At 64.7% G+C, this 21,558-nt stretch overlaps 4 protein-coding genes across 7 annotated transcripts in view; 1 reads left to right on the top strand and 3 right to left on the bottom strand.

Moving 5' to 3' along the window:
• Window positions 1-235: 235 nt before the first annotated feature.
• On the top strand, window positions 236-11,065 carry ECEL1 (endothelin converting enzyme like 1). The gene is made up of 18 exons (XM_063339642.1): window positions 236-427; window positions 2,028-2,917; window positions 4,911-4,979; window positions 5,143-5,253; window positions 5,813-5,905; window positions 6,158-6,282; window positions 6,704-6,926; window positions 7,080-7,178; window positions 7,267-7,341; window positions 7,837-7,940; window positions 8,156-8,214; window positions 8,375-8,426; window positions 8,607-8,674; window positions 8,798-8,922; window positions 9,169-9,234; window positions 9,439-9,534; window positions 10,063-10,139; window positions 10,375-11,065. The coding sequence occupies exons 2-18, from the start codon at window positions 2,174-2,176 to the stop codon at window positions 10,472-10,474; spliced, it is 2,286 nt and encodes a 761-aa protein (XP_063195712.1). The 5' UTR covers window positions 236-427; window positions 2,028-2,173; the 3' UTR covers window positions 10,475-11,065.
• A 239-nt stretch (window positions 11,066-11,304) lies between these two features.
• Window positions 11,305-14,629, bottom strand: LOC134517234 (intestinal-type alkaline phosphatase-like). The gene is made up of 11 exons (XM_063338526.1): window positions 14,548-14,629; window positions 13,908-14,024; window positions 13,679-13,794; window positions 13,256-13,430; window positions 12,915-13,087; window positions 12,692-12,826; window positions 12,532-12,604; window positions 12,312-12,446; window positions 12,000-12,191; window positions 11,750-11,860; window positions 11,305-11,662 (listed from the first exon to the last, which is right to left on the bottom strand). Exons 1-11 carry the CDS (start codon window positions 14,627-14,629, stop codon window positions 11,400-11,402), a joined length of 1,572 nt encoding a protein of 523 aa, XP_063194596.1. The 3' UTR covers window positions 11,305-11,399.
• A 787-nt stretch (window positions 14,630-15,416) lies between these two features.
• LOC134517235 (intestinal-type alkaline phosphatase-like) lies at window positions 15,417-20,067 on the bottom strand. Its single transcript, XM_063338527.1, has 12 exons — window positions 19,953-20,067; window positions 18,949-19,298; window positions 17,972-18,088; window positions 17,671-17,786; window positions 17,424-17,598; window positions 17,147-17,319; window positions 16,939-17,073; window positions 16,791-16,860; window positions 16,535-16,667; window positions 16,227-16,420; window positions 15,979-16,095; window positions 15,417-15,755 (listed from the first exon to the last, which is right to left on the bottom strand). The coding sequence occupies exons 2-12, from the start codon at window positions 19,181-19,183 to the stop codon at window positions 15,469-15,471; spliced, it is 1,752 nt and encodes a 583-aa protein (XP_063194597.1). The 5' UTR covers window positions 19,184-19,298; window positions 19,953-20,067; the 3' UTR covers window positions 15,417-15,468.
• A 39-nt stretch (window positions 20,068-20,106) lies between these two features.
• Window positions 20,107-21,558, bottom strand: part of DIS3L2 (DIS3 like 3'-5' exoribonuclease 2) — a 194,176-nt gene continuing 192,724 nt past the window's right edge. For all 4 annotated transcript variants that reach the window (XM_063339888.1, XM_063339887.1, XM_063339889.1 and 1 more), the window contains one exon: window positions 20,107-20,656. In XM_063339888.1, the coding sequence (XP_063195958.1) occupies window positions 20,558-20,656 (99 nt within the window). In that variant the 3' untranslated portion in view covers window positions 20,107-20,557. The remainder of the gene's footprint in view (window positions 20,657-21,558) is intronic.

Here is a 21,558-nt window from a genome sequence, read left to right on the forward strand (position 1 = left end):
CTGCCAGCCCTGTGCCCCTCGGGGTAGGGGACCCAGGGACACCCCCCCCCCGCGCTACCTCCCCGCCGGCGGGGATGAGGTAAGGCTGGCGGGTGGCACAGGGCTGCTCTATTTGCATAATAATCTCGTTAATGGAGCCTGGCCTGCGGGAGAGTCGGGCTGGAGACGCCACCCCCTCCCCGCCCCGCTGCCTCCCTCCGGCCCCGCCGCTCCGCCAGCCGCGGCGCGGGGCGCGGAGCGGAGCGCGGGGCGCGCAGCCGGACGGGCAGCGCCGGGCCGGCCCGCCAGCAGCCCCGGGCAGCCTGCTGACACCCCCCCAGCGAGCCGGTGAGCACCCCCGAGCACCCCTCGAGCATCCCGGGCGGCGTCCCCGAGCATCCCGGGCAGCGTCACCTGAGCATCCCGGGAGCATCCCCCACGAGTCTCGGTGAGCAAGCGGTGAGCGACCCCCCCGAGCACCCGCGGACATCCCGGGCAGCATCCCGGGGAACGTCCCCCGAGCGTCCCCCGAGCACCTCGGTGAGCAGCCGATGAGCACCCCCGGTGATCACCCCCCGAGCAGCCCGGGAAGCACTCCCCGAGCCTGCCGGCGAGCGCCCCGCCAGCATCCCCCGAATATCCCGGGCGTCATCCCGGGGAGCACTTCCCGAACATCGCTCGAGCAACCCCTCGAGCAACCCCTCGAGCAACCCCCCCCCCGAGCAACCCCCCGAGCATCCCCCGAGCACCACAGGTATCATCCCGGCGAGTACCAACCGAGCATCTCCCGAGCATCCCGGCAAGCACCTCCCGAGCATCCTGGGCAGCATCCTCCGAGCATCCCGAGCAGCATCCCCTGTGAATCCTGGCCAGCGTCCCCCGGGCACCCCGAGCATCCCCGGCAGCATCCCGAGTAGCATACCCTGAGGATCCCGGGCAGCCCCTCGCCCTCCCCTGCGCCCCCCCGAGCCGCGCCGTGCCCGCTGCCGGCCCCGCAAACTTTCCGGCGGCGGCAGCTCCCCGGCACGGGCACCGCCGGGCTGCGGCGTCGGGGCACAACTTTGCCCAAGTTGCGGAGGGTGAGGGGGGCTGCGGGGCTTGGGGGGGGGCCACCGCGGCGATACCAGCTACCTCCCAAGCAGCTCTTTGTCCTCAGCATGTCCTCTCCCACCTGGAAATCTGGATGCCATTCTGCACCAAGCAAGGGTTGGGGGCCCCTTTTGAAGCCCTTCCCCCCAACCCATCCATGCCCCTACACCCCTTTCCCCATGGGCAGACCGCCTCCTCCCCAGCACAGCACCCCTGTGAGATACCCCTGCTCATTGGTCACCAGCCAGCAGAGAGGGGCTGGGTGGATGGTGGTGGTGGTGGAAAAATGCTCGGAGGTGTCCATGGGGTCCTGGGTTCCCCCCCACCAAGGCTGGAATTAACTTTGCGCACACATCACGCGCCACACCACAATTTGACACAACGCAATGCAACACGACCCAACCCGAAACAATGCAACACCACGGTGCAACGCGATGCAACCTGACGCAGGGCCACACAACCCAACCCAACCCGCAACACCCCAATCCAACACCTTCCCCCACAAATCTCCCCAAAGCCCCCAGATCTCCCCAAAGCCCCTCTTCCTCAAGCTGCTCACCCCAGTCTGTACCACACCCAGAGAGACCGGTAGCCCTGTGACCCCTCCCAGGCCGGGAAGGACTCTCACGGTGCCTTGTGAGGATGGGCTTGCTGGACCAGCCCGGACACCCACCTGATGTGGGTGCTCTCGCCGGTGCACTAGGTAGAGGTGTGGGGGGTGTGTGGGATGGAACAGTGCCAAGGGCTGAAACCTGCCTGGGATTGTGCAGGCAGGATCCTGCCCTGTCACCAGAGGGGTTGGCAGAGGGGACAGCCATGGGGTAGAGCTGCCACCAAGCCACCAGCGGGGCACACAGGCAGGCGATGCAGGCAGCGATGACGGCAAGAAGCACCCCCCACCACCATCCCCCCTTGCTCCTCCCCAAACCCCCCTCAACCACCTCCTCTGCCTTTTCTAGGAGCTTCCTGACTCACCCGGGCACCCTCCACCACCTCCCTGCAGTGGGCACGGCTCCAGCATGAACCGTGGGGTACCGGAGCCTGTCCCCTACTTGCCCTGAGCCCCCCGTACCTGCGCTGCCTGTGGGGACCCCCATCCCCAGCCATGGAGAAGACCTACTCACTGACAGCCCACTACGATGAGTTTCAGGAGGTGAAGTACGTGAGCAAGTACCAGAGCGGCACCCTGCCCAATGGCTTCGCCCTCCAGCTGGGCACTGGGGCCAAGAAGCGCCGGGGGGGGCTGCCGCGCTGGAGCCGCCGGGAGGTCTGCCTGCTCTCGGGGCTGGTGTTCGCTGCGGGGCTCTGCGTCATCTTGACGTGCATGTTGGTCCTCAAGTACCTGGCGGCTGAAGGGGACAGCTACTGCCTGGAGGGGTGCCAAGAGAAGAAGGCCTTCCTGCGGGCATCCCGCTTCCTCAGCGCCAACATGGATGCCACCATCGACCCCTGCCAGGACTTCTACTCCTTTGCCTGTGGCGGCTGGCTCCGGCGACACGGCATCCCCGAGGACAAGCTGGTGTATGGCACCATCGGGGCCATCGCTGAGCAGAACGAGGCCAAGCTGCGGGCGCTGCTGAGCCGCCCCGTGAGGCGCCGAGCCCCCAGCTCGGCTGAGAGGAAGGTCAAGGAGTTTTTCCGCTCATGCCTGGACCGGGCTGAGATTGACCGGCTGGGCCCACGGCCCATGTTGGAGGTCATTGGGGAGTGCGGTGGCTGGGACGCCCCCCCAGGCCGTGGGGACCTCAATGAGCTGCTCTACAAGACGCAGGGGGTCTACAGTGCTGCTGTGCTCTTCTCCCTCACCGTCAGCCTGGACGAGAGGAACACCTCCCGCTACGTCATCCGGGTGAGGGCACCCTGTCCCTGGAGTTGTTTCCCCCCCACCACCCGCCTGTGCGGATGACACCCCCCCCAGATGTCACTCACTGTCCTCGTTGTGGTGGCGCTGGGCGCCTGCCTGGTGTGTGGGCTTGGCTGCAGTAAGCAGCCGGGCTGGGAACTGCCCCTTTCCCTGGGGACCCTTCTTCTCCCCATCATGGGACCCCTGTGTCAGGCTGCCCCAGGGTGCGGGTGGCACTTCCAGGGTAGGGTTGGGGACAGTTGTGAGGCAGTGCTGCCCAGCTGGGTGCTGGGGACAGCCCAGCACAGCACCAGAGCCTCCAGAGTGCTGGCAGCCAAGTCCCTCACCTTGGCGTTCTGGCTGCCATCTGTACACAGAGGCGGTGACAGGGGGATGACTGTCAGCCCCACAGCACTGGGCCAGAGCGCCAGGGCATTTGCCCGTGACTTTGTCAGCCTTCCCCAATCCTTCCAGCCTGTGTCCGTCACCCTGTGGTGCCACCAGGGCATGGGTGGGCTTTGTCTGGGTGGCCAAGCCTAAAGCACCCTTGATGGATGTGGGAGTGCGGTGGTGGACATGGTGGGGGCACAGCAATGGCATGAGTGGGGCACCATGGTGGGCAGAGTGATGGGCATAGAGGACCATGACGATGGCACAGCAGCGGGGACACAGCAATGGTATGGTGGGGACACGGCGGCAGGCATGGAGGGAACCTGGGGGTGGGCACAGCAGGGACACGGTGGGTATGAGCGGGGTGGGCATGCTGGGGCCGAGGTGTTGGGGACGGCAGGAGCACTCGAGGGGGGACACAGTGGTGGGGATGAGCCTCCCCGTTCCCTGTGAGGTGGTGGGGCTGGGGAGGTGTAGGGGGGGGCCGGGGGAGCGGGGCGGGGGTGCCGGGCCGCCCGCGCGTACGCTAGAGGGAGCGTGTGTCACAGGGAAAGGGCGGGCGGTGGCGGGGCCGGGCGGGAGGGTGCAGGTGTGACAGTGTGATGGGGTGGGGGGTGACAGCCAGGGCTGGGGGTCAGGGCTTGGCTGGGGGGCGGGGAGGGGCGGGAGGCTGTCAGGGTGTGACTGGGGGGGCGCGGAGCGGGTGTGTGGTGGGTGTGAGTGTGACGGGGGGGAGCTCTACATGTGGCAGTGCCCTTGTGGGAAAGAAAAACGGGGGGTGATGGGGGGGGGAGCTATGGAGAAAGGCTCTGGATGCTTGTGGGTGCGTAGGGCAGCGCTGCGGCTGTGCACATTTTGGGGGTGGGGGGGGGTGGGTGCTGATGGGGTGGGATACAGAGTGTGTGTGGGGTGAGCCAGAGAGAAAAGTGTGTTTGTGGGGGCTGTGCGTGTGTCTGGGGGGGTGTGTGCATATGGGGGGGGTAAACTAGATGGTGCATGCGTGGTGGGGGGGCTGAGCATACACAAGTGTGTGTCATGAGGGGTGAGTTACGGGGGGGTGTGTGTGTGTGTGTGTGTGTGTGTACTCACATATGTGCGAGTGTGTTCAGGTGTGTGTATGTGTTAGAGGCTGTGTCCGTGGCGACAGGATAGTGAGGGGTGGGTGTGGGGGTGTGGGGGTGTCTGTGTGAAGGGGGTGTGTGAAGGGTAGGGGGTGTCCATGCAGCGTGGCTCATCCCTGCGGCTCCCCATGGGACGGGTTGCAGAACAGGAGTAGGGGGCAGGTGTGGGACCACCATGGGCCAGGGATGGTGCAGAGCGTGGTGCCAGCATAGGGCAGGCTATGGGGCAGTCTGTGTGCCAGACATGAATCAGGCCAAGGAGCAGTGGCCCACCCTCTGCCCGGGGCTCCCAGCCCATTGCATGCTGCCCACTGCAGCTCCAGCATCCTCCAGCAGGAGGGAAACTGAGGCACAGGACTCACCCACCGCGCTGCCATCCCGTGGCTCCCGGGGCACCCTGCAATACGAGGGAAGGTGAGGGGGTGCCTTGCCCAGCACAGCAACCCCCTCCCTCTGCTCACCTGCTGCCCCCATCTCTCTCCCCCCAGATTGACCAGGATGGGCTGACTCTGCCCGAACGGACCCTCTACCTGGGGCAGGATGAGGAGAGCGAGAAGGTGAGGGCAGGGGGGCACACTGATGCCATGGGGACACCAGGAGAGGGACCAGCACCCAGCATCGGGTGGCAGACAGAGGGGACCCCACTGCCAGCAGTGCCAGGGGCTGGGGTGCCTGCAGGGCAGTGCGGGGTGGCACCCAGCATCCCTTCCCTTGGCACAGATCTTGGCTGCGTACCGGGTGTTCATGGAGCGGCTGCTCACCCTCCTGGGGGCCGAGCATGTGGAGCAGAAGGCCCAGGAGATCCTGCAGCTGGAGCAGCACCTTGCCAATGTGAGAGTGATGCCCGCCCTGGGCTGCCCCTGACCAGACATTGGGCACCCTGGTTGCAGATCTTTGGGGATCTCCATGCCTGATCCTAAGGGACCCCATCCCAATCCCCTTGGGGAAACTCCACTCCCAGCCCTTGGGGACCTTCATGCCTGTTCCTTGTGGATTCCAGCCCCTTGAAGACCCCATGGCACATCCTCGGGGACCCCGGCCCCAACATCTTGAGAAGCCCCCAGTCCCAGCCCTTGGGACAACCACTCCAGCCCTTGGGGACCCCCATGTCCACTCCTTATGAATCCACTCCAGGCCCCTGAGGACTCCATGCCCAGCTCTTGGGGACCCCAGTCTGGGTTCTGGGGGACCCACGTGCCCAGTCTTTGGGTACCTCATCTCCTTGGGGATCCCATGGCCACCCCTCAGGGCCCTGCTGGCAGCAGAGGGTTCCCAGGGCAGGGAGCTGGGAGGGATGTGGGTCAGTAGCCCCTCTTGCCCCGGAGCTGTGTCCCGTCCCTGTGCCACCCCCAAGGCAGGCAGTGGGGTGGTGACAGCCCACCCCCTGTAGATCACGGTGTCCGAGTATGATGATGTGCGGAGGGACGTCAGCAGCACGTACCACAAAGTGACCCTGGGCGAGCTGCAGCGCATCACCCCCACGGTGAGTACCCCCGGGCCCCATCCTGCCACCCCACGTCCCCCATCTGCCCTATGCCCCATACTTGTCCCTGTCCCCCTGCTCCATGCCCTCATTGTCCCCCCCAGGTAAGTCCAGTTGAAGGTGATGAATCCACCCTGCACTTTTCTAGGCAGGAAGGGGTGGTGGGATGCTGGAAAGCCTGGAGGGCATTCCCTTCATGGTGGCATGGAGGGTGGGGTCCCTGTGCCCCCCTGACAGTGCCTGTCCTGGCAGCTCAAGTGGAAGCGTTTGCTGGACCGCATCTTCCACGACAACTTCTCAGAGGAGGAGGAGGTGGTGCTGCTGGCCACCGACTACATGCACAAGGTGTCTGACCTCATCCGTGTGACGCCCAGCAGGTGAGGGGGGCTGGCACCCCCTGTGCCCCCAGCACCTTCCCCAGCCTGGCAGGGGGTTGGCAATGGGGTGGGCACAGGGTGGCTGTGGCTGGCCCCCCCATCACTCCCATCCTGGGTAGGTCATGCGGGGCAGGGGGACTCCTGGAAAAGCCATGGGAGAGGTCACTGTTGTGGGGTCCCCAGCACCCTGGCTGTGCCTGGCCCGCTGCTGACACCCACCTCGCGCTAGAGGTCACCAGGCTCATCACACAGCAGGGACATGGTGACAGCCCATCCCCAGGACCCCACAGGACATGGTCACTCTCATGACCTGCCTGATTCCCAAGCAGGGGTGTCCCCATCCTGGTGCACACTCTCCATCCTCCCTGCGTGCCTGGGGACATGCTCAGTGGGGGAGCCTGATCCTGCCCCCCAACACCAGGATCCTTCACAACTACATGCTGTGGCGCATCGTGGTGGTGCTGAGCGAGCATCTCTCCACCCCCTTCCGCGACGCCATCCACGAGCTCTCCAAGGAGATGGAGGGCAATGAGAAGCAGCTCGAGCCGGGCAAGATCTGCCTGAGCCAGGCCAACAAGCACTTTGGCATGGCCCTGGGCGCCCTCTTTGTTGAGGAGCATTTCTCCTCCGCCAGCAAAGCCAAGGTAGGTGATGCATGCCTGTGGGCACGAAGCCACTGTGTCCCTCCTGTCCCCTTGCCAAGGTGCCTGCCACCACCTGGCACCCTCCTGAGGACTGGCTGGCAGGGTGATGGGTGGTAAGGATGCCATGCCAGGACCCGCGGTGACCTGCCGTAGGTGCAGCAGCTGGTGGAGGACATCAAATACATCCTGGACCAGCGCCTGGATGAGCTGGACTGGATGGACGAGGAGACGCGGAGAGCAGCCAGGGCCAAGGTAGTGGCCCTCAGTGTGGATCCCTGCCCTCACCTCCACCATGGCCTGGGGGATGGGGGCCTGATCCCACCACTCGCTTTGCCCGCAGCTCCGGTACATGATGGTGATGATTGGGTACCCCGATTTCCTGCTGAAGCCAGAGGCCATCGACAAGGAGTATGAGGCAAGGGGTGGCCCAGGCCCACAGGGGAATGTGGGCACACAGAGTGGGGAGATGGTCCCTATATCTGCCTCGGGGTCTGCAGAGACCAGGATGGGGAGATGCCACCTCAAAACAAGCCACTTCCTGGGAGCTTGTTGTGCCCACCACTCAGATAGCCACAGCCACACGGGCAGTACCATGATGTCCCTGGGGTCTCAGATGATGTCCCCTTCCCCACATCACACCCCGCCCAGGGCTTACCCCCTTCCTCAGCAAGGGTTGGGGATGCTCCTAACTCTGCATGGCCCAGGGACTCCACAGAGGTGACAGATATGCAGCCACCCACATGGGCACACGGAACAGGACATGAAGACACAGCTAGCCCATGGCCACAACCCCACACCCTCAGTCCCCAAGGCTCACGGGGGTGGGAGGATGCCCCAGCCCTGCTCCCCACACTCTTGGGGATGGCACTTGGAGCTGACATCCCCCTGAGGTGGCTGTGCCCCCTCCCAGTTTGAGGTGGACGAGAAGACCTACTTCAAGAACATCCTCAACAGCATCGCCTTCGGCATCAGGCTCTCGGTGAAGAAGATCCGGCAGGAGGTGGACAAATCTGCGTGGGTATCCCCTTGGCCCAGCGGGAGCATGGCGGGGGACAGCATGGCCCCACTGATGCCCCCTGTCCCCATGCCTGGTTGCACCCCATGGGGTGTAGGCAGGAGGGCACAGGGCAAGCCAGGAATGCCCCCCTGATCCCCCAGCTGTGCAAGGGGGTGGCGTTTCTGTGTTCCTTGGTGCCCCCACAGCGTGGCACCGCTGTCTCTCCTTGCAGGTGGCTGCTGCCTCCCCAGGCGCTGAATGCCTACTACCTGCCCAACAAGAACCAGATGGGTGAGGCATTGCCTGGCCCCTCCCGGGGCTCACCCCCCTGGGACCGGGGGTGTGGGGAGGGCCTGAGGTGGGGGGCACAGTGCAGGGTCCCTTGGTGATGCTACAGGTGGGTATGGGACAGGGTGGCCGCACCAACTGCAATGCTCTCCTGTGTCCCCAGTGTTCCCCGCCGGCATCCTGCAGCCCACTCTCTACGACCCTGAGTTCCCGCAGTGAGTGTGGGGCTGGGGTACGGGGCAGGGGCGGGGCGGTGTCCGGGCAGGGGGTGGGGAGAGTGGCATGGGTGGGGGGGGTGCCAGGGCAGGGGATGGGGGTGCCTGGTCCTGGGGTCACCTCCATCCCTGCCAACACCGTGCCCTCCACTCGCTCACCTTTGCTCTCCGCCGCAACAGGTCTCTGAACTACGGTGGGATCGGCACCATCATCGGGCACGAGCTGACCCATGGCTACGATGACTGGGGTGAGTGACCCCCCCACACCCCATGCCGGGGCAGGAGGTGGGTGGGTGAGGGGCAGCCAGGCTGGGGGGGCGCAGGATGCCTGGGTCCCTCGGGACTACCGGTGGTGGCGGTTGCCTTGTCAGGGGGACAGTACGACCGGCACGGGAACCTGGTACACTGGTGGACAGAGCGGTCGTACAGCAAGTTCCTGAAGAAGGCACAGTGTATCGTCAACCTCTACGACAACTTCACTGTCTACAACCAGCGGGTGAGACCCCCTCCCCCGCCAGGCAATGCCTGGGCACACGCTGCCCCGTGGGGACGTCCCTGCTGCTTCGTGCCCACGGGAGAGCATGGCTCTGCCCTGCCTAGCCCTGAGACCTGACAACTCATCACATCCCAGCTGGGCACTGGGTGGGGGAAACTGAGGCACAGCCTTGGTGCCAGGGTGGGGATGGGGGGATGCCTGGCTGGCGGGGGAGCACCTCCGCTGACTCCGTGTCTTTCTCGGCAGGTGAATGGCAAACACACCCTGGGGGAGAACATCGCTGACATGGGGGGGCTCAAACTCGCCTACTATGTAAGTGTCCCCCCACCCTGGGGTGTCACACCCTCAGCAGGGCCATGGGGCAGCTGCTGATGCCATCCCCACTGTGGGGGGGGACCAGGAGATCCCCAGCCCTGTCTTGCGAGCCTGATCCAGCTTGCTGGTTGCTGGGGGGAGGCTCGGGGCAGGTCTTGGGGGGGCACCCAAGCTGTGCTGAGGGCACCCCTTGTTCTCCAGGCCTACCAGAAGTGGGTGCGGGAGCACGGCCCCGAGCACCCCTTGCACCACCTGAAATACACCCACGACCAGCTCTTCTTCATCGCCTTCGCCCAGGTGAGCCCCTGCCCTCCCCACACATGGCATGTGCTGGGCAGTGGGGGGGGTCACCCAGTGTGGCACCGGTGGCCCTGAGGGATGGGGCAGGTGCTGTGCCAGACCGAGTGCCCATGGCCAGGAGTTGGGCTTGGCCCCATCAGCAGGTCCTGGGGTCAGGGTTGGGGCTCCTGGGGACCCTACAATAACAAACGTGTGCCCCCCCCATCACCTCCAGAGATCCCGCAGCAGCAAATGCACATGACCCTGAACTCCTAGGAGACCCTACAGCCAGGCAGCCCACTCCCCTAGGAGACCCTACAATAACAAATGTGCCCCTGTGCTCAATTCCCAACCCACCTATACCCCACATGGTCTCCCAGGAGACCCTCCAATAACAAGCGCAACCAGGGCATCGCTGCCCCCGTCCCCCGGCAGCGAGAGGAACCGTTGTGCCTTGGTGGGTACCACGACCCCACGGGCCCCGCTGGGTGCCAGGACACGGGGTGCCCCATCCAGCTCACCCACAGGAACGTTTCACCCCCGCAGAACTGGTGCATCAAGCGGCGATCCCAGTCCATCTACCTGCAGGTGCTGACGGACAAGCACGCCCCGGAGCACTACAGGTACCGGTGGCCCTGAAATCGGGGTGGGGGGCACGGCAAGTGCCAGCCTTCCCCACGTCTGGCAGTGCCGTGCAAAGTGGGGTGGGCGCCAGAAGGCTCTGGGTGGGCATCCCTGGGGCAGGGGATGGGGTGCTGCTGGGGTGAGTGGGTGTCCCGAGTGGGGTGCATGGCAGCGGTGGCGGGGGGGTGTGTGTGTGCGCGCGCCCAGCTCTGAGTCGCTCCTCTCTCCTGGCAGGGTCCTGGGCAGCGTTTCGCAGTTCGAGGAGTTCGGACGGGTTTTCCACTGCCCCAAGAACTCGCCCATGAACCCGGCGCACAAGTGCTCAGTGTGGTGAGGCCGATCCCACCCCGGCAGGCTGGCACCCCCCATCCCCACCCCTGCCCTGTGTGCCACCCTGTGCCTGCTCCCCACCTCCTCCTGTCTCCCCCTCCTACCCTCCAGGCAAAGGGGGCACCCCCGGGTGATGCAGGGGGTCGCTCCCCCGAAGACAGGCACCTGCTGGGGGGGTGGGGGCAGCGGGGAGACACTTGGGGTGGGCACGAGCCCCAGCCCAGAGGCAGCGGCCGCCTGTCCATCCCCTTCCTACTCTCTGCCCTGCGAACTGGGGGTCCCCATGGAGGAATGAGGTGATGTAGGGCACCCCCCAGGCTACCCTGTACCCCTTCGCCTGTCCACCCACCCCAAACCTTTCACCCAGCCTTTCACCCTACCACATCCAGCCCAATGCTGGTTGAGACAGGGGGAGCGAACAAGAGACGCTGTGGGGCTGCCCCATGCCAAAACCCCCCCTACGCAGTGCCCTCCCCAGCACCCCACTGTGCCAGCCCCATCCTGTCCCCGCATCAGCCCTGCCGGCGGGTGGGCACAGCCAGCAGGGCTCGGGGTGAGCGATGCCAGCCTGCCCCGGGAGCACAGGGACACGGACGTCCGCTGTATTTTTCGCTGCTGTTTCTGGTCAATAAAGCGCTGGATATGCCGGGTGGCTGCAAGGGGCTGTGGCCGGGGGACGGGCAGCAGCAGGCAGCACCCCCAACTCTGCCTGCACGGCATGGGAACCTTCACACACCACATTTACTAACCACCGAGCACCCCTGCGGCTGGCACAGGGCACCCCTGCATCTGGAATTCGGTGCCCCACGGCTGCCACATCTGGACTAGGGATGCTCCAAAGAGCTGCTGGCCACCTACGCGTGCCGCAGCCATGGGGAGGGGGGGATGTGGGTCCGGCAGTACCCGTGGGGTGCCCCAGGGCCGTGGGGTCAGTGGAAGAGGGGCAGGAGGAGGGTGGGCAGGAGCAGGGCCAGAGGGGTGGCGCGGGTGCCAGGGGCAGAGTCCCGCTGGCGGCAGGAGGTGTAGGGTTCGATGCAGGCGGCGTAGGCCATGGCGTGGGCCACGTAGGTCTGCTCCTGCACCCCGTGGAAGAGGTGGGCCATGGGGCCCTTGGCCAGGATGGCCACGTCCTCGCCACCATGGGTCTCCGAGTTGAGGGGCACGGCCGCCTGCTGCTTGTAGTCGTACTGCCCTGGGGAGGAGGAAGAAAGGGGTGAGGGGGGGCAGCGCTGGCCCCCAGCCCCATCCCTCCACCTGGCCATGGTCCCTGTGCCCTCACCAGCTGTGTCATCGTCCACATCTTTCCGGCCACCTCCTGGGTAACCCGGCCCGTTCCCATAGAGGATGGACGTGTAGTTCTTCTTGTCAGTAGCTTTGCTGGGGGCCACACCTGGGAAGGAGGTGGCAGAGGGGGGACATCAGCCAAGAAATCCCCATATCACCCCTCTGGCCACAGCTGGGGTGCCCTGGGGCTGGCAGCACCCAGCATGGGGCCATGCCCCGCTCTTGGTGGCTGGGCAGAGCCCTACCGAAGATGGAGGAGCCGCGCAGGGTGTAGCCGCCGAAGGAGAAGACGTGCGAGTGGTCAGCAGTGATGACGGTGAGGGTCTGCGCCTCGTCTGTCAGCTCGCCCGCCCGCTTGATGGCCCAGTCGAACTCCACTGCCTCTGTCAGTGCCTTATGGGCTTCACCATCGTGGTGGCCATGGTCGATTCTGCCGCCTGCAGGCAGGCACCCACAGTGGGTTGGGGACTGAGGGCAGCACCCACAACTCCTAGCCCCACCCCAGGATGTGGGACCTCCCCTCTTGCCCTGCCTCAGGGGCACCAGCCCCAGATTACCTTCCACGAAGAGGTAGAAGCCGTTGGGGTTCCTGTTCAGGATGGTGATGGCCACCTCCACCATCTCGGTGAGCGATGGGTCCAGGGTGGTGTTGCGCACCAGGTTATACTTCATGTCTGCGGGTTCAAAGAGACCTGGGAGGGGACACATTGGGGACAGCCTCAGTGCCTCCATATGTCCTGGTGCCTGCCAGGTTGTGGCGTGTGGGACGTTTGTTACCCATCAAATAATTCACGTTGGGGTCAGCAGCAGCCTCCAGCATCTGCATCCTGTTCCAGACATAGCGGGCACCCTGCGGGCAAATCCCACAGGGTCAATGGGGGCCTGGTCTGTGCCTGGGGGTGGTGGGCAGAGAACCATCCCGCCTCATGTCACCTACCGGCCGTGCTTTCAGCCACATGTCTATGAGGTTATTGCCATCCTCGCGTACCCCTTCCTCTGATGGGTAGGTGGGATACTCAGGGTCCAGTGTCCCCGCAGGGGTCATGTATTTCCGACCGCCCCCCAGGATCACCTGGAGGGGATGAGATGGGCACAGCGTTAGCAGGGGTGCCTGGGGGGGGTGTCTGCCCTTGCCTCCCCCCCCATGCATGGTTGCTCACATTGATGTCGACGTTGTGGACCAGCTGCCAGGCGATGTCCTTGCAGCCCTCGTCGCGGGCTTCCTTGGGCATGCTGGCATCCGCGTACCACTCGCGGTTCACCACATGGGCATAGGTCCCCGAGGGCGATGCGTGCTGCACCCGCGTCGTTGTCACGATACCCACCGCCTTCCCTGCCACCCCCCCCACTCATCAGGGTCCATGAAAGGCAACCGGTGGGGGCACAGGGTCCCCCACCATCAAGCCCTGGGATGCTGGTGGGAAGGGAGGCAGCCCCAGCTTGATGCCCCGTGCCCCTGCAGGGTCCCCCCCAGCCCTGCTGCCCCATGCTCCCCCATTACCCTCTTTGCGGGCTCGCTCCAGCACTGAGATCACCTCGTTGCCCTGTGTGGTCTTGCACTGCGAGTAGCGGGCAGCCGCGCTCAGCCCTATCGTCTGGTAGTTGCCCTTCACGCCGCAGAGGTAGGCTGTGGCCGTCCCCGCGCTATCAGGGACCTGACGGTCCACGTTGTACGTCTGCCAAGGACACGCACCAGGCTCAGGGCAGGGGGCGGCTGGCAGAGGCACCCAGAGGGTTGCCCCCTCCCCAGCACTTCTTGCCATGAGCGATCACATGCCTGCGGGCTAGCGTGGGTCAGGCAGGGAACCCGTGCAACTCATACGCGCATCCCCAGGGTGCTTCTGTGCCAGCAGCCCCATGGGCATCACCCTGGCCCCGTGCCCAGCATCACCCTGGCCCCGTGCCCAGCGTAGCAGGGATTTACCTTGGAGAGAGCCACATAGGGGAAAGCATCCAGGGCGAGGGGGGTCTCAGGGCCCAGCTTCCCCTGCTGCTGCCCCTTTAGGATGCGAGTGGCTGTGATGGTGGGGATCCCGAAGCCTGGGTGAAGACAGAGTCCCGGTCACCCTCTGGACTGTGTGCCCTCCCTGCACCGAACTCCGTAGGGCAGCAGTGATGCCAGCCTGCCTGCTGGGTGTGCCAGTGGGACTCACCATCCCCGAGGAAGAGGATGAGGTTTTTGGCTTTGCTTATCCTGGGCTGGATATTGTAGGAAGCCTCGATGGCTGCAGCTGCCTGGTTGTTCCAGAAGGATGGCTTCTCTTCCTCCGCTGGGACAGGGCAGCACCCATCAGTCCCAGATCACCAGCACCCGCATCCCTGGGGTACCCGCATCCCTGGGGTACCCGCTCCCTGCGCATCCCCATGCTGGGAACTTCACTGACACAGACCAAGCGAATCAGGGTGGTCTTTGGGGTGGTGAAAGGCCACGTGGGCTTACATCCACCGCCCTGCCTGTGGGTCCTGGGGCAGGGAAGGAGGGGGCAGCAAAAAGGGACATGGTGGGGGGAACTACCTGGCAGGTGTGATGGGGCCACATCCATGGAGGGGGGAGGTTACAGGTGCTTTCCCCAACCCCCCCAGCCCAGAAGCAAACAGGAACCCAGAAGGGAAAACTGTCTCAAGGTCCCCAGAAGATGGAATAAACCCCATCAACCCTTGCAGAGCTGGGCAGCCCTTTCTCCACCCCCGAGCCCTCCCTGTGGCCAGCCAGGCTGGTTCCCTGCTGGGTGCCCCGCTTCCCTGGGCACCCACTGCAACCAGCCGGGCACCCGTCCCCATCCTTGTCCCCACCTGGGATGACAGCAGCGCTGAGTCCTGCCCAGAGTCCTGCCCAGAGCCCCAGGCAGAGGATGAGGGGTGCCAGGGGTTGCATGGTGAGATCCGGTAGCCCAACGCCGCTGACAGCGTCTGCAGCTCTAGCAGGTCTGGGGAGGGACTTTGGACCAGGACCAGCCCTTGTGGGGTGTGCAGAGGGGTTCAGCACACATCCGATAGCCTGGCGTCCTGCCGTGCAGCCGGCACAAAGGCCACGGGGATGGGCTGCAGGCACCTCCTTGACACCACCACCTTATTGCTGCTGGGGCAGGCTTGGGGCGCGGATGCAGGGGGTGAGGTGATGGGCAGTGCCTGGCACGTGTCGTTGCCCACCCCAGCTGCGGTGCTGTGGTGCTGGGCAGGGGGGGGAATGCCCTGGCCCAGGAGCCACCGCCAGCACTGAGCATCGGACCTGGGGCAACAGAGGTATTGGGAGCACCTGGGGGTCACTCATGGACTGAGCAGTCCTGCTCTTTGCCCAGCACTTTCTTGAGCAATAAATCCACTGGTCCGGACTAAAATGCTGCTTCTTGCTCAACCTTTGCCGGGAAGGTACCAGCCCTTGCATACTGTGCCCCAGCCTGGTAAAACTGGGGTGGACACGGCCTCAGCGGCCTCACCCTCGTTTCATCACCTCCTTCACCCCAGTGCCTCCGGTGGGGGGGAACTAGGAGCTGCAACCACCTGGGGAAACTGAGGCACGGGGCAGTGTCTTAGGAGGCGACCACCACTGCAAACCCTCACACAGCAGATGGAGATGAACAACATGTGTTTTATTGCATCCTTTGATCCTGGGCACAGTGGGGACCCGGCTGCCAAAACCCTCGATGGGGCGTCTGGGGGCAGCTCGTGGGGAGCCAGGCAGCCTGGGTTGAAGCAGGGCTTGTCTGGGGGCTCTCAGCCCCCCACCATGTGGGCAGCCACGCAGAGGGCCAGGAGGGCGAGCAGGGGCTGTGGGGAGCACTGGGTGCCATGGGAGGCCCTGCGGGCTGCCCCGCACCCCGGCTCGGTGGCGTAGGGCTCAATGCAGGCGGCGTAGGCCATGGCGTGGGCGATATAGTGCTGCTCCTGCACCCCGTGGAAGAGGTGGGCCATGGGGCCCTGGGCCAGCACCACCACGTCCTCCCCGCTGTGGGTCTCCGACTCCAGGGGCACGGCTGCCTGCTGCCTGTAGTCCTTGTCCTCTGCAGGGGGGCAGGAGAAATGGGGCTGGGGGCAGCAGGCTCCCCTACCCGTCACAGGGATGGGGGGGCAGCTCCCATCACCCTGATGTCGGGGTGTCTCCTGCCCAAGTGACTCCCGAGCTGCGTGGTGGCACTGGGACCCTGTGCAGCCCCAGTGGCCATGCCCATGGGATGCTGTCCCCAGCCACCCTGTGTCCCCATCCCACCCCGAGCAGGCTCCTACCTGCGGCCGGGAGGCTGGCGGCTGGGCGGGCCCCGTCACGGATGCTGTAGCCAGGGCCATTACCATAGAGGATGCTGGTGTAGGCTCGCTTGTCCTTGGCTTTCTTGGGGGCCAGCCCTGGCGCAAGGATAAGCATTGTCACCCCCTGTCCCATCCAGGTACCTCTCCCCAGCTCCCTGTCTTGGCCAGGTGGGAGCAAAAGGGGGAGGTGGGAACAGGGACGCTCACCGCCCCTCCCTGAGGCACACCCAAGATGGAGTTGCCACGTAGAGTGTTGCCCCCAAAGGTGAAGACATGGGAGTGATCGGCCGTCACCACGGTCAAGGTGTCAGAGGGGGAGGTGAGCTCGCCTGCCCGTGCCACCGCCCGGTCCAGCATGACGGCTTCCATCAGTGCCTGCTTGGCCCGGCCACTGTGGTGGCCATGGTCAATCCTGCCACCTGCATGGGGAATGCGGCCGTCACCCTCTCCCTGGTCCCCTGGGATGCCCACCCGCTCCCAGGACCTGCCTCCCACCCCAGCCCCAGCCACACTGCCCGCCTGGGGCTACTCATCTTCCACGAAGAGGAAGAAGCCATTGGGGTTCCTGCGCAGGATGCGAATGGCCTTTTCTGTCATCTCCACGATGGAAGGGTCGGTGGAGGCGTTGCGGTTCAGCTCATACTTCATGTCCTTGGGCTCAAAGAGACCTGGGGGAATGGGGCGGGAGGGGGGGGGGGTCCACACTGGGGCCACTTCGTGTCCCTTACTGCACCCCCAGAGCAGGGAGGAGGAGGAGGCATTGCCAGTGGTGCAGGCAGTGGTGCTCTTACCCATCAGGTGGCTCACGGAATCATCCTCGACCGTGTCCAGGCCCTTCTTGTCCCAGACGTAGCGGGCGCCCTGCCAGCGAGAACAGAGCCAGTGCCAACGGCATGTGCCGCATGCCTGGCATCATGTCCCCTCCGCCCCGCACAGTACCTGCTTGGCACTCAGCCATTCAGCAATCAAGTCCACTCCGTCCTTCCTGGTGCCATTCTGAGCTGGGTCCTCAGGGTACTCAGGGTCCGGGGTCCGCTTGGGGGTCATGTACATCCGCCCGCCACCCAGGATCACCTGCCGGGGAGCTCAGCAGACCCTCCCAAGGCCCCCGGTGTCCCCTCCCTCCCATGCCCGCTCCCCGGCTCACGTTGATGTCCGTGTTGTGCACCAGCTGGTAGGCAATGTCCTTGCAGCCATCCCGCAACGCCTCCTTGGGCATGTTGGTGTCGGCGTACCAGCTCCGGCTGGCCGAATGGGCATAGGCTGCCCCGGGAGACGCGTGCTGCACCCGCGTGGTCGTCACGATGCCCACCGACTTTCCTGCAGCGCAGGCAAGGGTTCACAGGGAGCCCATCCAGCCCTGCACGGCACGGGGTGGCCATGCCAAGCCAGGCTCTCCAACAGGGTTGCCCGCTGCCCCGTACCCGCCAGCCTGGCCCGGTGCAGGATGGAGTCCACCTCGTTGCCAAAGGAGGTGCGGCATTTGCCATAGACGGCCGCCCCACTCAGCCCCAGCGTCTTGGCATTGGCCTTCACCCCACAGAGGTAGGCTGTGCCCGTGCCAGCGCTGTCGGGCACCTGCCGGTCGATGGTGTAGGTCTGGAAGCAAGCGGGGATCAGTGGGGTTTCAGGCAAGGGCAGCAGGGCCGCCCCTGGTGCTGCCCCACTCACCTTGGCCAGGGCCACATGGGGAAAGGTCTCCATGGCCAAGACGGTCTCCTCGCCTGAGCCACCGGCCAGCTGCCCCTTGTAGATCCGAGTTGCTGACATGGTAGGCAGCCCCATGCCTGCGGGCACGGTAGAGCTATGGGGTGGCAAGGAGCCAGGACCAGGACAGTCCTGCCCTCCCCAGGCATTGCCCGGGGCTGGCCGGGGAAGAAGGGACCTGCACGAGCCCCATCTCACCAGCCATGAGCCATGTCCCCTGGCTGCTGTGGAGCTGCGGGGCCTGGTTGGGACCCAGGGGACTCACCATCACCCATGAAGAGAATGATGTTTTTGGCCCGCCGTGCCGCTGGCTGCAATGCCAGGGCCAACTCCAGACTCCTCCTGGCCCCTTCGTTCCAGTAGCTCGTGGTCTTCTCAGAGTCTGGAGGCGAGAGCAGAGGCGGGGGCATGCGGGGGCATTGGGCACCCTGAGGGTCCCCAGGGACAACCCCTGCAGGGGTCAGGGTAGGCATCTCCACCCAAGGCACATTTAGCTGCTCTGAGTCCCCTCTGTGGGGGCCTCAGAGGGGCTGGGAGCCCTTCAGGCAACAGCCCGGTCTTTGGCAACCCCAGGATTGCCCAGGGTATATCTGCAGAGGGGTAAACTGAGGCACAGTTTGGCAGGGAATTCCCTCATGCCTCTTGGCAGAGGGGATGAGGTGCCCGAGCATCAGCACCCTGTGGCAAGTATGCCATGTCTGGGCAACCACGGCTATCAAGCTGCTTGACCCAAAGCCACTGCCAGGGGGTGAGGGGGCCGTGGGGTTGGGGGGCACAGGGACAGGACCTGCTTTGGTGGGGGCTAAGACAAACCCATGCAAAGGCTGGGCTCTCAAACCACCCTGAGGTGGCCGGTAGGGTTTGCCTTTGCTGGTATCCCATGGGGAGGTGACAGGGTCCCCGGAGACCCCCAGGGAAGTGGCACCAGCCCCAGTGCCCCCCAATAAGGGCTCCTACCCACCCTGTCCCACACGCCCCCTGTCACCTGAGGCTGCAGCGATGAGCTGGGTGAGGAGGCAGAGGAGAAGGCAGGTTCTAGGGCAGAATGGCCGCCCCATGCTGTCCACGCTGGCTCCCATCCCGAATGCCGCTTGTGTCCAGGGCGAGGGGACAGCCCTTTATGGCCCTTCCCTGTCCCGCCAGAGGGCTGAGCCCCGCCGCAGGTGAGCCGATGGGCTGATAACATTCAGGGACTATCTCCTAGCCCTGCCCAGGGCCCTCCCAGTGCCCCCAGCCCCCCGCCCCGGGGCCATCCCTGCCCCCCACCAGCGAGGGAAGACCTCCAGCCCGTCTCTGGGGACCATGGCACCCGGTGGCCCTCAGCTCCCATGGGGGCACCTGTGGGATGTCGGGGAGCAGCGGGGAGGGCGCGGGGCAAAGTGCTGTTTTTGCAGACAGGTTGAGCTGGGCCGTGCTGGATTAGACCTAATTCCACTGAGACAAACCCGAGGAGGCGAACCAGGTAGGGGGAGGACATCTTGCCTTTGGTGTCAGTGTCCTCAGGTCCCCTCTCCTAGGGGACACAGTCCCACGCTGCCTGTCAGGCCCTGGGGCAGCCCGTGCCAGCGCACCCCCGCACAGTGAGGTACCTGCTGCGGCTGGGGAACAGCCCTGTGTCACCAGCCCCCGGCGAGGAGCAGGAGACCCAGGGAGGAGCAGGCTGCTTCCACCCTCTCCCACATCCGAAGGTGGCATCCACATGTGGTTGCACCAGGCCATCTGGAAGGACACCACTAGCAGCACAACCCTTAGGGACTGCAGGTGACCCTGATGGCTTCCACAGCTTGCCAGCTCCTGGGGAGCATGTTGTCCCCAGCCCTGTCCCATTCCAGGGCTCAATCCCCCATTCTGAGCTGGGCAGCCCGGGTTCAGCCAGCTCCTGGCTCCTGCAAAGGGCAGATGTGTCCATGCCAGGGCCACATCTGTCACCACTGATGAGGCAGAGCAAAGCAGGGCCCCCTCCTTGCCTGGCATGACGCATCCACTCCTCAGTGGACGTCAATCCCTCCACCAGCCACCACTCATGGCTGCCCCATCCCCGTAGGGGTAAGTGGAGACTGCTGGAGCAGCTCATGTCCCCAGAGGCAGGGCGCGGGTCGGGGACATGGGGACAGGCAGAGGTGCCTGGAGGCTGCAAAAGGGGCTGGTCAGTCCGTGAGGGGCTGGACACTCTCCTGAGCGGCAGGGAGAAGCAAGGACACGGGGCTGCAGGGTCCCTGCGCAGGGTGAGGGGCTGGAGCAAACACCTGGTGACTCCCCGGCCGGGGGAGGCAGAGAGGCCACTTGGATTTCACAACGCCCGGGAAGCGGCAGGCAGGGGAAGGCACAGGGCTGCCTGGGAGATGAGTTATTGCTGGGATTCCCAGCCTGTGGAATGCAGAGGAGACAAAACAAAACCTGTACAAGCCCCCCACGCAGCTGCTGACCCAGCTTTTATTACACGACACATAACCCTGCAAGAAACCCTCCTGCACGGCCCCACAGACGCATCCCATCACATCCCACCTGGGATGGTGGAGCCAGCCCCTCTCCGCTCCTGGGGAGACGTGTCCGCACTTGGCCCTCACCACAGCCACCCGAGGGCTGGGGACGGACACCACTGCCTTAAAAAAAAAAAAATCAGCATCAGGCTAAAAATATCCGAGAGTCCAAATGCTCTGCTTGGGGCAGGCTCAAGCCCTGAGCCCCGCTCCCAGCCGGAGTTAAAATCCAGAGCAGAAACAAAATGGCATCATTTGTAAAACTCAAAACCCCAAACTCCTTGTGGGTCCCCTCCGTCCCCGGCGGGTGCCGGTGCAGGGCCTGGGATGAGCAAGTGTGGGCAGCGGGGAGCACGCACAGCCCAGGGCGCTCACTTCTCCAAGCTCGGTCTCTTGAGCAGGGCGCTGTACTTGAGCGGGACCCCGTCCGATGTCAGCACGACCTCCACCAGCGTGAAAATGGTGATCACCTTCAGCAAGGGAGAGAAAGACACAGAGAAAGAGGGTTTTTCAGGTGGCTTGGCATCACATCAGGATTTGCTTAGAGCCATGCTGGCTTTTGCTGCCTCTGCTGCGGCACCCATTGGGAGCCAAGGAATGGGGCGGGATGGCTTCAGATAGCTCTGCTGGGGCCCAGGGTGCTCCTGGGGCTGGGGCTGGATGCAGCATCTTCAAGGGCACCACCACGGGGCTGCGAAGCCAGGCAGGGAATCCAAACCGACCTAAATGAGCCTCCTAAAACATCCTCACTTATTCCAGCCTGATCAGGCCCCAGTCTTGCTCCCCACAGAGTCCAGGAAGGAGCGTGCGTGATTGTGCCCTCGGCTTCGGGTCCCAACCTCCCCTGAAGCCCGCCCTGCCTCCCTTTTCAAGCTGGAGAACGTACATCATCCCTTAATGAAGCAACTTGGCCAAGCGCCAATGGTGAGCTGCGGTGAGCAGGGGTTTCCACACGATGCTGAGCATTTTCTCAGCATCCTGCAAGGAGGGAACGACCCCCCCGTATCCCTGCAGCGAGAGAAGACCTGTGAAGGGAGCATGATGGAGAGACGCACGGCAATAAAGACCCCAGAAAATCAATCCCTCCCGTTCAGAAACGCACCGGTGCCTGCTACTACCTCCCCGGTCCTCTGACTCCATCTCTTCCAGCAATTGTATGGATTAGAAGCGTAAAGCATTGATCAGGTCTATCCATGAGGCACGGTTAACGGGCTGGCTGGGACACTGGGAAGAGGCTGCCCTGGGGCCACAGCCAGGCATTTGGGACCTTCGCTTGCCAGAGCCCGTCCCCAAGCCCTGCGCTGCGGCAGGGCTCAATGGGGCCATCTGCTCGGGGCTGGCCCACAGGAGGAGCGGGCACAGAGCCACCGGC

The sequence above is a fragment of the Chroicocephalus ridibundus genome, chromosome 6 (assembly GCF_963924245.1).
Source record: "Chroicocephalus ridibundus chromosome 6, bChrRid1.1, whole genome shotgun sequence".
Classification (NCBI taxonomy): domain Eukaryota; kingdom Metazoa; phylum Chordata; class Aves; order Charadriiformes; family Laridae; genus Chroicocephalus; species Chroicocephalus ridibundus.

Excerpts from the sequence above, each read along its gene's own strand:
- ECEL1 (XM_063339642.1), top strand. The coding sequence starts at position 2,174 with ATGGAGAAGACCTACTCACTGACAGCCCACTACGATGAGTTTCAGGAG. Across the intron at positions 8,215-8,374 it reads GCCCAACAAGAACCAGATGG|TGTTCCCCGCCGGCATCCTG; the intron begins GTGAGGCATTGC and ends CTGTGTCCCCAG. Across the intron at positions 10,140-10,374 it reads CACGCCCCGGAGCACTACAG|GGTCCTGGGCAGCGTTTCGC; the intron begins GTACCGGTGGCC and ends CTCTCCTGGCAG.
- LOC134517234 (XM_063338526.1), bottom strand. The coding sequence starts at position 14,629 with ATGCAACCCCTGGCACCCCTCATCCTCTGCCTGGGGCTCTGGGCAGGA. Across the intron at positions 13,088-13,255 it reads GGAGCGAGCCCGCAAAGAGG|GGAAGGCGGTGGGTATCGTG; the intron begins GTAATGGGGGAG and ends GGGGGGTGGCAG. Across the intron at positions 12,605-12,691 it reads TGTGGCTGAAAGCACGGCCG|GGTGCCCGCTATGTCTGGAA; the intron begins GTAGGTGACATG and ends ATTTGCCCGCAG.
- LOC134517235 (XM_063338527.1), bottom strand. The coding sequence starts at position 19,183 with ATGTCCTCCCCCTACCTGGTTCGCCTCCTCGGGTTTGTCTCAGTGGAA. Across the intron at positions 17,787-17,971 it reads CATTCTCTTCATGGGTGATG|GCATGGGGCTGCCTACCATG; the intron begins GTGAGTCCCCTG and ends CCGTGCCCGCAG. Across the intron at positions 16,668-16,790 it reads TTCCGTGAGCCACCTGATGG|GTCTCTTTGAGCCCAAGGAC; the intron begins GTAAGAGCACCA and ends CCATTCCCCCAG.